The 13,909-nt window shown below is 35.7% G+C and overlaps 1 protein-coding gene across 2 annotated transcripts; it reads right to left on the minus strand.

Annotated features, from left to right (window-relative positions):
* Window positions 1–1,920: 1,920 nt before the first annotated feature.
* On the minus strand, window positions 1,921–12,255 carry LOC110114952 (U-box domain-containing protein 15). 2 transcript variants are annotated; one of them, XM_020848024.2, is made up of 4 exons: window positions 11,143–12,255; window positions 10,919–11,035; window positions 3,365–3,793; window positions 1,921–3,050 (listed from the first exon to the last, which is right to left on the minus strand). In XM_020848024.2, exons 1-4 carry the CDS (start codon window positions 11,491–11,493, stop codon window positions 2,001–2,003), a joined length of 1,947 nt encoding a protein of 648 aa, XP_020703683.1. In that variant the 5' UTR covers window positions 11,494–12,255; the 3' UTR covers window positions 1,921–2,000. The 2 variants fall into 2 exon arrangements, with proteins under 2 accessions (XP_020703683.1, XP_020703682.1); XM_020848023.2 differs by lacking the exons at window positions 10,919–11,035; window positions 11,143–12,255 and adding exons at window positions 7,395–7,511; window positions 7,619–8,140.
* Between the last annotated feature and the right edge of the window lie 1,654 nt (window positions 12,256–13,909).

The following is a 13,909-nucleotide window of genomic DNA, read 5'->3' on the forward strand; positions in this document are numbered from 1 at the left end:
AATTTTTTTAAGGACTTAAATAATATTTGATTTATTCTTTGAACAGGAATTAAATTAATCTTTTTAGAGGCCATTTAGATTTTTATTTAAAGAATTCATAAATTGAAATAAGACTTTTAAATAACAAAAAAATATTTTAATCATTCATAAAGAGTGGGGATTAATTGTGATACTTATCTCAATTATTTTTGAAATATTAAAATATAAAATTTTAATTAAATTTTTAATCATGATAAATATGTTTTGTGTATTATATTTATTTCAAAATAAATTTAATAATTTTGCTCTATACTTTAGTCCTGACCCAAAAATTATTTATGAAAGTAATATAGCAACAATATAGTTAAAAATAAGCATAAAATTATCATTTCTTCTTATTTTTCGTGATTTGTGAAACGACACGGAGAGTAGAACATAGAAATGACAGAAAATGATATGGCGGCAATCATTATTGGAAAAATTATTACGTGCGGTGTCCGAATGTGTCTGAAGACTAATTCATATGCATAACGTCACCCAATAAAATGTGCATTAGATGATATTGACATGGTTACTGCATCATCCACTACACCCACATCATTCGCTAAAGCTGGAGCTGGAGCAGAGCCCGTCGGCGCACATCAGAACCGTTGCCCACCTTCTCCTGCCATCTGACTACTTTATAACTGTCAAGGGGCAATAATGTAATTGCACAAAACAACTCTTTCACTTATTTATACCATTGTAATGAAATCAGTTAAGTCAATGAAATCATCCATTTCACTGTTCATCTTCTTCCTGCTTTACTTCATGTTTGAGTTCTCGACTGTACTGTTCCTCGGTCTGCAAGAGTTCATCAGATATGATGATGTGACGCATCTAAATTGACCTCCAAACACATCCAAACAACATATTTGGACCGACTCGCGTGATTGTGATTGGGCCCAACATCTGACCGAGATGGGCCACAATTAAAGCTGCAGTTCCAATTTCTAGCTAGATAATTAGCTCTACAAAACTTCAATAGCTGACCAAATCTGCACCGTCCAATGGATTCATCATGTGGACCACGAAAAAAGGAGTGGTTGCGGATAATATATAAATATTATGTATGTAGGGATTGGAGGAATTCACCGCCACCCAGTCTATGTTCATTTTAAGGCCAAGATAGCCAAAAGCTTCAGGACCATATAATTCCTTAAATTATATATTTTTTAATAATATTTGAACAAATTATGTCAAGATATTCTCATATAAATTATATTAAAATAAATTTAAATTTATTAATAATATATTAATAACAATAGAGAGAGTCATCATTGATGATTTAATCACATAAAATAAATATCAACATTTTATAAATCATATTAGAAGATGATATGTATTAGATTCAGCTTATGTTGATATAATTTTCTTGAATAGATTTTTAAATTTAAATAAATTTAATTATTTTGAAATTTATTATAATATCTTGATATGATTTTTTTTTTGAATAGAAGAGCTTTCACCAATTTTATATGAAATTTAATAATATGGGAAAAGGTAGTCCATAATTAAAATTGCCCCATTCTTCAGTTGAATTATATTTTAATGCCCCATTTGATGATATTTTAAAGAAAAATGTTTGGATAAGAAATTATACTTATCTTGAAATAAATATAATAATTAAATACTTGTTAGAATATTTTAATTTAAGAGTATTGTTATCCTGAACCCTAAACCCTAATATTTTATTATCATTTTTTGTGATAATTATATATATATATATATATATATATGTCAGATTAAAGCAAGTGAAATTAATAAAAAAGACAATAATACAATCAAAATAATCATTTTTTTAATGACTACATAATATTTTACATCACCCTGCAATAAAGATGTTACAGTGAATAATATTTTTAATAGCACAATATTTATGACACAAATTACTCACTTATGGACCAAAAGATAATAGAATCTATTCAAAAGATTTAATAAAAATGATAAATGTAATAAGTTTGCGATGAAATATACAATCTTCATAAAATTTGGCCAGTTTTTCTCATAAGTTGCAGCAAAGAATTTGCTTTCCTTTGAGCTCTTTGGGTTCCACTTTCTGCAACTTCACATAGATGTTCATAAACACCAAACTGGAGTGAGACCAACAGAAACGATGGCTTGTGCGTACAAAGCTCAAGAAGAACAGATAAGGCACATTCTTTAGTCTTCGGTGCCCCATCTCTTATATAACCAACAAGTTTTTCAATGAAAGATAGCTCTCCAATCTCAGCACGCCCATCAGACTGTGTTGAAAGGAGCAAAATAATAGAAAGAGCTTCATCGATCATGGCTAATTGCTTGTCATCAAGTACTTGAAGCAAAGGTTTCACAATACCGGCCTTTATGGCTCTGGTCTTATTCATGGAGTTTAAACATAAATTGAAGAGAGCAATGGTGGCATCTTTTTTACCTGTGAGTGTTCCATTCTGCAAGAGATCTATTAATGGTGGAATGCCATTCAAATCTCCAACCAAGACCTTGTTCTCATCAAGCATGGATAGGCTGAACAGGGCGGCCGCAGAATTCTCTCGAGCTTCCATGGTTCCACCTTTCAAAACTCCAATGATAGGTGGGATTGCCCCAGCTTTAGTTATAAGCTGTTTGTTTGTTTCATCAATAGATAAGTTCAGTAGAGCAGTCACTGTATTCTCCTGAATCTTTGAATCAGGGTAGGAGAGAAGACTGACAAGTGAAGGGATTCCCCCACATTTGGCAATTAGAATTCTGTTCTCTGGATTCTCCTTTGAAAGCATTCGAATTCTCTTAACAGCTTTTCGCTGTGTATCAAGGTGTAAGGAGGATAGATCTTGAACCAGAGTTTCGATTTCTTCCTTGTGGTCCTTAGGCTTTGAATTAACCAACGAGTCCTTCTTCATTAACTCAACTTTGTTCTTCATGCACCATTGAGAAATCACATTGCGAAGGGCGTAGTTAGGGGCAAGAGAAAGGTGAGCCAGAGGCTGTCTGGTTTTGGGACAGTTCCGGTGGCCTGCATCCAACCACTTTTGTATGCTTGATCTCTCGTATGTCTTGTTAAAAGAGAAAGAAAAAACAAAACAAGAGAACGTATCAACAGGTATTGTAAAGAATGGTAAGATTAGAGAAAAATAGCTTCAGGCTTTGTTTGATTCCCCCAACGTTTTTTTTTTCCATTCTTAAACGGAGGTATTACAACGGAGAAGAAGAATTTTTTTTCTTCTCAGATCGACAAAAATACGGAGGTATAGCAAAAAATGTTTTGAAAAAGCCGCGTAAAAAATAGCAAATAGTAACTTTTTCACCTATTGAAATCGGAAATGGAAAACTTATGGACAACCAAATGAGGCCTCAGTTTGGAGTGTACCTGCCCGGTAGCAATAATAACAGGATCCGTCATTATCTCTAGAGATATTGGACAAAGGAAGTCATTTGGAATCATCAAGGAAGGGCATTTCTCAAGATATTTGGGCAACATGATTTCATTTAAGCCATCGCAATCTTCAATACCAGCATTTTGTTTGAATTTGCTCAGAAGACTTATGATCTGCTGTGTGGACTCTATATTTTGCCCAGATCTTTCTTTTATAAGCATTTTGATGGCCATTGCTTCAGCTCCCAAGTCTGGGAGTGAATGCAGATCTAACTTTTTAGCAAGGCGTTCTAATATGCAACTGTTTGCATTCCGATCTTCCTCCTTTTGAGATAACAAAACCATCAAATCCATCGCTAGCTCCATGTCTTGAGTATCTGTCCTCCCCTTAGCTCTCTTTAGCTGAGAGCACATTAGCTCAAGCTGAAAAACGCAGAGTAAACTTCTTTTATGATTTGTAGCAGGTTCTATGCACAACGAATTTCAGCGGGGAGCTTGCACAAGTGATATACATGTCAAGCATGATTTTTTGGTAGTAGGGTAAATGGATATGATTTAAGTTCTCTTGCGGCATTACAAGAAATATGTTTAACCCTCTCTCTCTATATATAGGTTTCATCATAAACTAGCAACTTGTTTGTGTATTTGTACAGGATAATTCAAATTAAACATGAAGAAAAAATTGGAGTACAACAAAAGTTACAAACACTTACAATAGAAATAAATGTAGCAAAAAAAAAAAAAAATCCTATTATGTGCCATGCACGTTCAAAATTAAAATAGAAAAAAAGAGAAATACTTATTATAAATTATGATGTCCGTTGAATATAGACACAAAAAAACAAAGAAAATTCTTAAGGACCTTAGTGCATTTTTTTCTCATAATTTTTACCTTCTAAAGCTCTATGAGACAAAATACGTATATAAATGCTATTGCTCTTGTTCAACTAAAGCTTATGATCATTTTATCTTTTTTTTTTATTTACTTTTTTCGGTATCCATTATTACAAAAAAATTTATATATTCATGCTTTTATTGCGATGAATACAGCTATTCACACATTTTTATATTATTTTTCATTCAGATATTATAATCATACTATTTTACAACAACATAGTAAGGATTAAAACATGCACCTTAATATAGAAAAGATCTTCTCGAGGTTACTAACTTACACCAGAATATTTTGTACATATTTTCTGGCCACACAGTCGCCTCTCATGCAGCTATTATTGGTAATTATATGCTAAACTTAAGACTCACTCAATAATTGCTCGAATTTAAGTCAACTTAAAGAAGAAACCGATTTGCTTTGACTTAATAGTAACACACTTGAAATAAATTCCAATGACCTTGAATTTTCTTGATGTGTGAACGCACACATGCAAATACAAATAAACTCACCACCATCAACTATATTTATATTGACTGATTTATTTATTTGCTCGCGAACAAATTTATTGACGAAAGCGTGATTTGAACCCAAGACTTTGGCAACAATTTCCAATTTTTTTTACCAACTAAAACAACACCTACCCACAAATCAATGTGTGTGTGAGAGGGAGAGATCGATCATATTTATTTGTAATTAAAAATATTTATTAAATAAATATACTTGGCTTGAATTGTCTCAAAAGTCAATTCAAAACTGACCATTTTTATTCGACCCAAATTTGACTAATATCACTCAAATCTATGCCTTTTGAGTAATGGTAAATTTTGAATAGGATATTATATTGTAACAGCAATCATCGGCCCTAGAATATTTTAATATTTAGATTGTTTTGATTAGTTACTAAGAATAATATATAACGTAGCAACACATCAATTAAGTAGAAATCCCATACCTTAAACGTTGCTAGTAATTATGTACAAATGTATTCAGGTATATGCTAGGATAAGGATAATCTGGTGTCATCTTTCACCTTATATTTTTTGCATTGTTATGAATACTTTATCAAATCTTTTTGAACACTCAACTCTCATAAATCCCCATGAAGGCATCGATATGGGAAGAGATCACATCTCTCATATGTTGTATGCACATGATCTATTAGTTTTTGCAAAGATAAATTTACAAAATTCCCAATCTCTTAACAGAATTCTCAACCATTTCAAAGATCTTGATGGTTCGAGTATTAACTCCATCAAAATCACCGCCATTTTCTCAAAATAAACTACCAACTAAGATGAGTTGTGCGAGGTCCTGAACATGCCTAGAGGAAATTGTTTATCTACTTATTTGGGCATCCCTATAACTTCTAGAAGACTACTTGTATCTGATTTCCAACTTTTAATGAGAAATGCTTCTCTTCTCCTTGAAGGTTGGAAAGCTAGGTCGTTATTTCTGGCGGGCAGGTTGCAATTTCTCACATTAACCATCTGAAATACTATTACATATTGACTTATGGAGCAATATTACCAAAATATTATTACAAAATTTAAAACAAATTCGGTGTCAGATTCTTATTCCATGGTAATATTCATGTAATAAAGCTTCATCTCATCTCCTAGGCAAACACTTGCAAATGGCAATTTGGAGGGTTGGGCATCCTTGCTCTTTTTACTCTTACTTATGCCAATAATTGTTCTTTGATTTGGCTTATTTTAACCCATTATGGTCTGTTGGCTAAGTGGTGAAAGCACAAACACAACTCCCTTTGAAAATTGAGCTCAAATCAAGAGTCCAAATGCTCGAAAAGTTTATCTCATAGCTGAAATTTTCAAAAGGTTCATTGCATTTACAGTCACTGATTGCAGCAACTTCACTCTTTATTGGGATCCTTGGTATAATGGCAAATATTTTGCTGATTCCTTCAACATATCCTCTATTAGTTATATGATGCCTATACACGCACAGCTATTTGATATTATAAACAATGAAAGTTGAAACTTTCTTTCCTATTTTCTTAGTGTTTTATGTGATATTATTATTGCTACTCATATTTTGGCTATTGAAAGTGATCAAATTTCTTCACTTAATGGGGGCATTCCGAACTTCAATAAATTTTCTTTATCCTTCTATGATAACTGGGCCCATGTTACTTGGAGTAAACACATTTGGCATAAAAATCACTCCTTGGAGGGCTTAAAACTACTGATATTCTTATTTCTAGGAGTATTCTTACTTAACCAATCAATAATCTTTGTTTTGTTGGTCCTGAAAGATTTTTTAAATGTGACTATTTCTACATCATCCTCTGCAGCATTCTTCCCTTCTCCTCCTCATTTCTGCTAAGGCTAAATATTCACCAATTGCTTGATTTCATTTTTAATATGAACTCCGTCTTGCAGGTGGTTAAAAATATTTACTTCCTATGAGTTTACTGTTTGATTCATTATCTTTCGAAAAAAAAAAAAAACAGAAATAACAGGAAATTTGAACATCTTATTCAGAGCAAGTCGATGCTTTATTATCACATCACTAAGAAGGCAATACTCTTACACTATTGAGTTGGAGCAAATACAATGACATTAAAAGCTTATTCGAATGATTTTGGGCTTTCTCAGGCTAATGCTGGATAATGATGAAAAGTTTTTTTTTTCTCATGCTACTAAATCTCTCTTTCACCCTCCTGGATGGCCTTAGGCATTTTCCCGGCAATCAGGGGTGATTTTTTGCTTGATATATCATCCTCTTTTGATGATGGGTATATTTTGGTGCTTTCTGAATCCAATCTCATGTTTTGATCTGCGCTCTCTGCTTTAGTTCAATGTTTTTTGATGATATCTTCTGAGCATTGTTATTTTTAATACAAGTCGTGTAATTCCTTCTGATCCTTAGAATTATAATTGGGCTATTTCCATTTGTATTTTTTTTTTTTTTGATGTAATGAAATGGGCATTGTCCCTCAATTAAACCCCCCAAAAAAGTATCATGTTCAACTGCAAAGATATTTAATATGAACTGGCTCGAAAATTTGAGTAATTCTACATTGGCCGACAAATACAGACCGAACATAGGATCAAATGCAAAAAATAATGGAAAAAAGTAATTGAAGGCCGCGAAAAAACACAATAATACCTGTTCCTTAGCTTCATCAGAAATACAGAGGCCATCATAAGGCATGCCATCCACCGCCTGAGTCAATTTCTCATTAACAAAGTGAAATCTATTCATCACTGCCTCGCTCTCCAAAGCCTAATCGAGGGAAATCGTCCAAACTCCAAACAATAAGCTTTTAGCCAACCAACTCAAAACAGTGTTTTTTTTTCCTACAAAAAAATCTTATAAACATAAAAACTTACCAAATAGATCTTGCTTCCGTCATGACAGCATCTGAGAAGCTTCTTGGCAGCGGTGAAAGCCGTCCGGAGCCTGTAGAGCCTGGCGCAGACATCGTCGGGCACAGGGATCTCCAAATCGCGGATCTCCTCGAGCAATGGCACTGCGAGCTTCATCCGGCGAATGAGGTTATGGCACTCTTTCCTCTGCGTGCGGCGGTAATCGGAAAAAGACTGTACGGTCTCAACAGTCTCGAGGAGCTCAAGGACGAGGTCATCAACGTCCATCTCACTCTCTTTATCTCCTCCTCCTCCGCCGCCATCAGCAGCAGTGGCGGCCTCCCTAGACAGGTCGGCGTCGGAAACCTTCTCCATTCGAAAGGTTAGGGTTTGGAAGATCGTTCGCTTTCAAGATAGGGTTGAGAGGAGCAGGAAACGGATAACCGAGCCTACGTATGGCCATTAACGAATTCGGATTTGCTGTAATTGGCCGAGAGGTGAAGAGGCGGTGTGGCGTCATCGGTTTCTGTTGTCGAATCTGGGGATCTGAGGGAGTTTCGGAGCGAGGACGCTCTGCGCGGTTTCTTCGGCTTCGCACCCCGTCCCTTGCATTCCACTTCTTATTGCCTCTATCACTTATGAGGAAATTAAAAGTATGGTATTCTCTGCATCCAAAAACTCTACTCCCTGGCGTAATGGTTTTACTTTTGAGTTATATTTATCTTCTTGGTCGGTTATTGGTGACCAGCTTTGTCAAGTTGTCAAATATTTCTATAAAAGAAGTTACCTCCCATAAAAAGTCAAGGCCACTATTATTGTTCTAATTCCTAAGTCTCATCATGTTGGAAGCATCTCTAATTACAGGCCTATATATTTTGTGCAATATCCTTTATAAAATTATCCTTAAAATTCTTGCTTCAAGAATTAAACATATCATGCCTTAATTATTCATCCTAGCCAAATTTACTTCATTAAAAGTAGAAGCTCTACGAATAAAATTACTCTAGCTAAGAAAATTTTATCTAAGTTCCAAGTGGGCAACAGAGATAGCATGTGTTTGTGCCAAACTTGATATTTTTAAAGCATTTGACATGGTTTCAAGATGTTTTCTTTTTTATAGGCTGAAGAAAAAGGGGTGGGGTTTCCCAAAACTTTCATTGACTTGAACAGAAATTGCATTGAGAATGTCCACTATTCCTTATGCATCAAAATGGCACTCGAAGGGTTTTTCAACTCTTATTTTGGTTTGAGATAAAGGTGTCATCTTTCACCTTATATTTTTTGCATTGTTATGGATACTTTATCAAATCTTTTTGAACACTCAACTCATGAAGGCATCAATATGGGAAGAGATCACATCTCTCATCTGTTCATCTGTTGTATGCTTATGATCTATCAGTTTTTGCAAAGATAAATTTACAATATTCGCAATCACTTAACAGAATTCTTAACCATTACAAAGATCTTGATGGTTCGAGCATTAACTCCACCAAAATCACCACCATTTTCCCAAAATAAACTACCAACTAAGATGAGTTGAGTGAGGTCCTGAACATGTCTAGAAGAAATTGCTTATCTACTTATTTGGGCATCCCTACAACTTCTAGAAGGCTACTTGTAACTGATTTCCAACTTTTAATGAGAAATGCTTCTCTTCTTCTTGAAGGTTGGAAAGCTAGGTCGTTATTTCTTGCGGGCAGGTTGCAATTTCTCACATTCACCATTTGAAACACTATTACATATTGAGTTATGGAGCAATATTACCAAAATATTGTTACAAAATTTTAAACAATTTCTGTGCCAGATTCTTATTCCATGGTAATATTCATGTAAGAAAGCTTCATCTCATCTCCTAGGCAAACACTTGCAAACCATGGCAATTTGGAGGGTTAGGCATCCTTGCTCTTTTTACTATTACTTATGCCAATAATTGCTCTTTGATTTGGCGTATTTTAACCCATGATAGTCTGTTGGCTAAGTGGTGAAAGCACAAACACAACTACCTTTGAAAATTGAGCTCAAATCAAAACTCAGAATGCTCGAAAAGTTTAAAACTCATAGCTGAAAATTTCAAAAGGATCATTGCATTTACAGTCACTGACGCGGCAACTTCACTCTTTATTGGTATCCTTGGTATAATGGAAATTTTTTGCAGATTCCTTCAACATATCCTCTATTAGTTATATGATGCCTATACACGCACAGCTACTTGATATTATAAACAATGGAAGTTGAAACTTTCTTTCCTATTTTTTTAGTGTTTTATGTGATATTATTATTGCTACTCATATTTTGGCTATTGAAAGTGATCAAATTTCTTCACTTAATGGGGGCATTCCGAACTTCAATAAATTTTCTTTATCCTTCTATGATAACTGGGCTCATGTTACTTGGAGTAAACACATTTGGCATAAAAATCACTCTTTGCAGTTTTTAGTTTATGCCTGGTTATTATTGGTTGGAGGGCTTAAAACTACTGATATTCTTATTTTTAGGAGTATTCTTACTTAACCAATCAAAAATCTTTGTTTTATTGGTCCTGAAAGCTTCTTTGAATGTGACTATTTCTACAGCACCCTCTGCAGCATTCTTCCCTCTCCTCCTCATTTCTGCTAAGGCTAAATATTCACCAATTGCTTGATTTCATTTTTGATATGAACTCCGTCTTGCATGTGGTTTAAAATATTTACTTCTTATCAGTTAACTGCTTGATTCATTATCTTTGGAAAATAGAAATAGCAGGAAATTTGAATATCTTATTCGGAGCAAGTCGATGCTTTATTATCACATCACTAAGAAGGCAAGTACTCTTACAATATTGAGTTGGTTCAAATACAATGACATTAAAAGTTTATTTGAATAATTTTGTGCTTTCTCGAGCGGCTGCTGGATAATGATGAAAAGCTTTTTTTCTCCTCATGCTACTAAATCTCTCTTTCACCCCCCTGGATGGCCTTAGGCATCTGCCCGGCAATCAGGGTGATTTTTGGCTTGATATATTATCCTCTTTTGATGATGGATATATTTTGGTGCTTTCTGACTCCTCTCTCATGCTTTGATTTGCACTCTCTGCTTTAGTTCAATGTTTTTTTTTATGATATCTTCTGAGCTTTGTTATTTTTAATACAAGTCGTGTAATTCCTTCTGATCCTTAGAATTGTAATTGGGCTATTTCCATTTGTATTTATTTTTTTGATGTAATGAAATGGGCATTGAAAATTTGAGTAATGCTACATTGAACCATAAATACAGACAATACATAGAATCAAATGCAATAAATAATGGAAAAAAGTAAATGAAGGCCGAGAGAAAACATAATAATACCTGTTCCTTAGCCTCATCAGAAATACAAAGGCCATCATAAGGCATGCCATCCACCGCCTGAGTCAATTTCTCATTAACAAAGTGAAATCTATTCATCACTGCCTCGCTCTCCAAAGCCTAATCGAGGGAAATCGTCCAAACTCCAAACAATAAGCTTTTAGCCAATCAACTCAAAACAGTGATTTTTTTTCCTACAAAAAAATCTTATAAACATAAAAACTTACCAAATAGATCTTGCTTCCGTCATGACAGCATCTGAGAAGCTTCTTGGCAGCGGTGAAAGCCGTCCGGAGCCTGTAGAGCCTGGCGCAGACATCGTCGGGCACAGGGATCTCCAAATCGCGGATCTCCTCGAGCAATGGCACTGCGAGCTTCATCCGGCGAATGAGGTTATGGCACTCTTTCCTCTGCGTGCGGCGGTAATCGGAAAAAGACTGCACGGTCTCAACAGTCTCGAGGAGCTCAAGGGCGAGGTCATCAACGTCCATCTCACTCTCTTTATCTCCTCCTCCTCTGCCGCCATCAGCAGCAGTGGCGGCCTCCCTAGACAGGTCGGCGTCGGAAACCTTCTCCATTCGAAAGGTTAGGGTTTGGAAGATCGTTCGCTTTCAAGATAGGGTTGAGAGGAGCAGGAAACGGATAACCGAGCCTACGTATGGCCATTAACGAATTCGGATTTGCTGTAATTGGCCGAGAGGTGAAGAGGCGGTGTGGCGTCATCGGTTTCTGTTGTCGAATCTGGGGATCTGAGGGAGTTTCGGAGCGAGGACGCTCTGCGCGGTTTCTTCGGCTTCCGGAATGAGGAGAGGGCCAGCGGCCGTCAACTTCGAAACTCCCGCCACTTTATTCCCGGAGTTTTTTTTTTTTGAAAATTTTGGGGCATCACCCGTATATTAAACCAGAAGGATTACAAGTAAAAATTCAGCTCAACAAAATCAAAAATACAGTTAGGCAAGAGCTGAAATCAAAAAAGCAGAGATATAAAATATGTCTTCAGCAGGGCTCCGAAATCAAAACTGGTACAAAAAGACGAAAACCAACTGAATCCAGAATTCAGTGCCATCATCAACAGAAAAATTTCTTTGTTGCCATACAGAAATATCATACGGAGGAACCAACGGGTGCAAAATGCCAGGCCAGAAGCTGGAAGAAACACCGGTGGCAAGACGAGACCATCCAGGGAAATGGTACCATGTCATCATTGCCCTAAGACATCAAAAATCTCCGCTTGGTGGTAGGAATGCCAGGAGAAGCAGTTAGGAAAGGAAGCCTTTATGTTATCAAAATGTTTCCACTGAGAGACTTTGGCATAAATGGCCTTTGAGATATTATGGCATAGAGTTAGGAAGGAGTATTGTTTACCACCAAATTTCCTGTCATTTCTCTCCGTCCATAAAAAATAAACCAAGCAACAAGTTACAAAATAGCAAAAGTTCCTATCAGCAGCCATATAACTCTGACATTCCCAAAAAAATTCAAATAATTGCATAATATTAGGCCTCAATAAGAAGACCTGCACATCTGGGAGAAGTTGTTATAGAATACAGAACGTGATCTGGCATTGAAAGAACAGATGTGAAGTAGTTTCTTCCTCACTCTCACAGAGAGAGCAAATAGGATTAATAAGAATCCTTCTAGCCGCTAAATCATCAGTAGTTTTGAGCCCATTATTAACAGCTAACCAAGTAAAAGAATAGTACCGAAGGGCAAAATGTTTATGCCAGATGTATTTATACCAAGGGACTTTAAAAGTATCAGCAAAGTATACTATTTTGAAGGTATTATAGATAGGAGCACCGCACCAGCCCAAGAAAAAACATTGTTGCAGTCCAGAATTGGGGTATAAATCACTAACTGGTGGAGAGGAAAAGGAATAACATTGTTCAAAACCCAGCTACCATTAAAAATAAATTCCTTAACAGCCATACTCCTCGGTATAGAATTTTGGTTCAGGTTATCCAGGGATAAGCCATTCACCCAAGGGTCCCAAAACATGGAAATGTTGCAATCAGTTTGGGAAACATGAAATATCAATAAATGCTTAACATTAGAAGCAGTGGTGGAAATAAGTTTACAGAAATGAGAAGATCTATAATCGAGATGTTTAAAAGGAGATTCAAATTTGGTTCTGAACCAAGTATTAAGGGGGGATTCAAATGAATAGAATCTCCAAAGGAAAGAGCAGGCATAACCAAAATACATAGAGTTAATGTAAGGAATACCGAGCCCACCAAAACAGTAAGGCAGACTAGTATTTCTCCAAGCAATAAGATGTAATTTCCTTTCAGTAGTAGAGCCATGGAAAGGGAATCTCGCACAAATTCTATCAAGCAGCTTACAACAGGCTTTGGGTATAATCACACCACGGATCCAATACGCAATAGTATTAGCAATTGTGAATTTCAAGTATTGAATCCTACCTGCAAAAGACAAAAACTTAACTTTCCAACCAGCAAGTAGAGTAGTAATATTACTCAGAAGTGGTTGGAAGTGAGAAATAGAAAGTCTTTTCAGGGATATGGGTAGCCCGAGGTATTTAAGAGAGTGTTCAGCTTGAGAGAACTCAAGCAAGTTTAAAATATCAGTAGCAACTTGGGTGTTCCGAAAGAATATCATAGAGCATTTGTCTCTGTTAACATGAAGTCCAGTGGCTTTCCCAAAATCATATAAAGTGAGATTAAGAGCTTGAGCATTCTGAACAGTGTCCAGACCAAAAACCCAAACATCATCAGCATAGAGCAAGTGGCTGTATAAGGAATTTCCACAGGGGAATCCACTGAATCTACTACCATCAAGGAAACATGAAAAGGCATACATAACAATCGCAAAGAGTAAAGGCGAAAGGGGGCTTCCCTGCCTTAATCCAAAAGAAGATTTGAAGTAACCTTGTAGAACCCCATTAATACATATAGAAAAAGGCACGTCATAGATACAACATTTAATCCAAGTAATAAATTTATGAGGGAAACCCTTCTCATACAATCTAGATAT

The sequence above is a fragment of the Dendrobium catenatum genome, unplaced genomic scaffold (assembly GCF_001605985.2).
Source record: "Dendrobium catenatum unplaced genomic scaffold, ASM160598v2 fragScaff_scaffold_716, whole genome shotgun sequence".
Taxonomy (NCBI): Eukaryota; Viridiplantae; Streptophyta; class Magnoliopsida; order Asparagales; family Orchidaceae; genus Dendrobium; species Dendrobium catenatum.

Bases quoted from the DNA above. Each gene is read 5' to 3' on its own strand.
- LOC110114952 (XM_020848024.2), bottom strand. From the start codon at position 11,493: ATGGAGAAGGTTTCCGACGCCGACCTGTCTAGGGAGGCCGCCACTGCT. The intron at 11,036-11,142 runs GTAAGTTTTTAT...TCCCTCGATTAG, and splicing joins ACGGAAGCAAGATCTATTTG to GCTTTGGAGAGCGAGGCAGT. The intron at 3,794-10,918 runs GTATTATTATGT...TGCGTTTTTCAG, and splicing joins CTGATGAGGCTAAGGAACAG to CTTGAGCTAATGTGCTCTCA.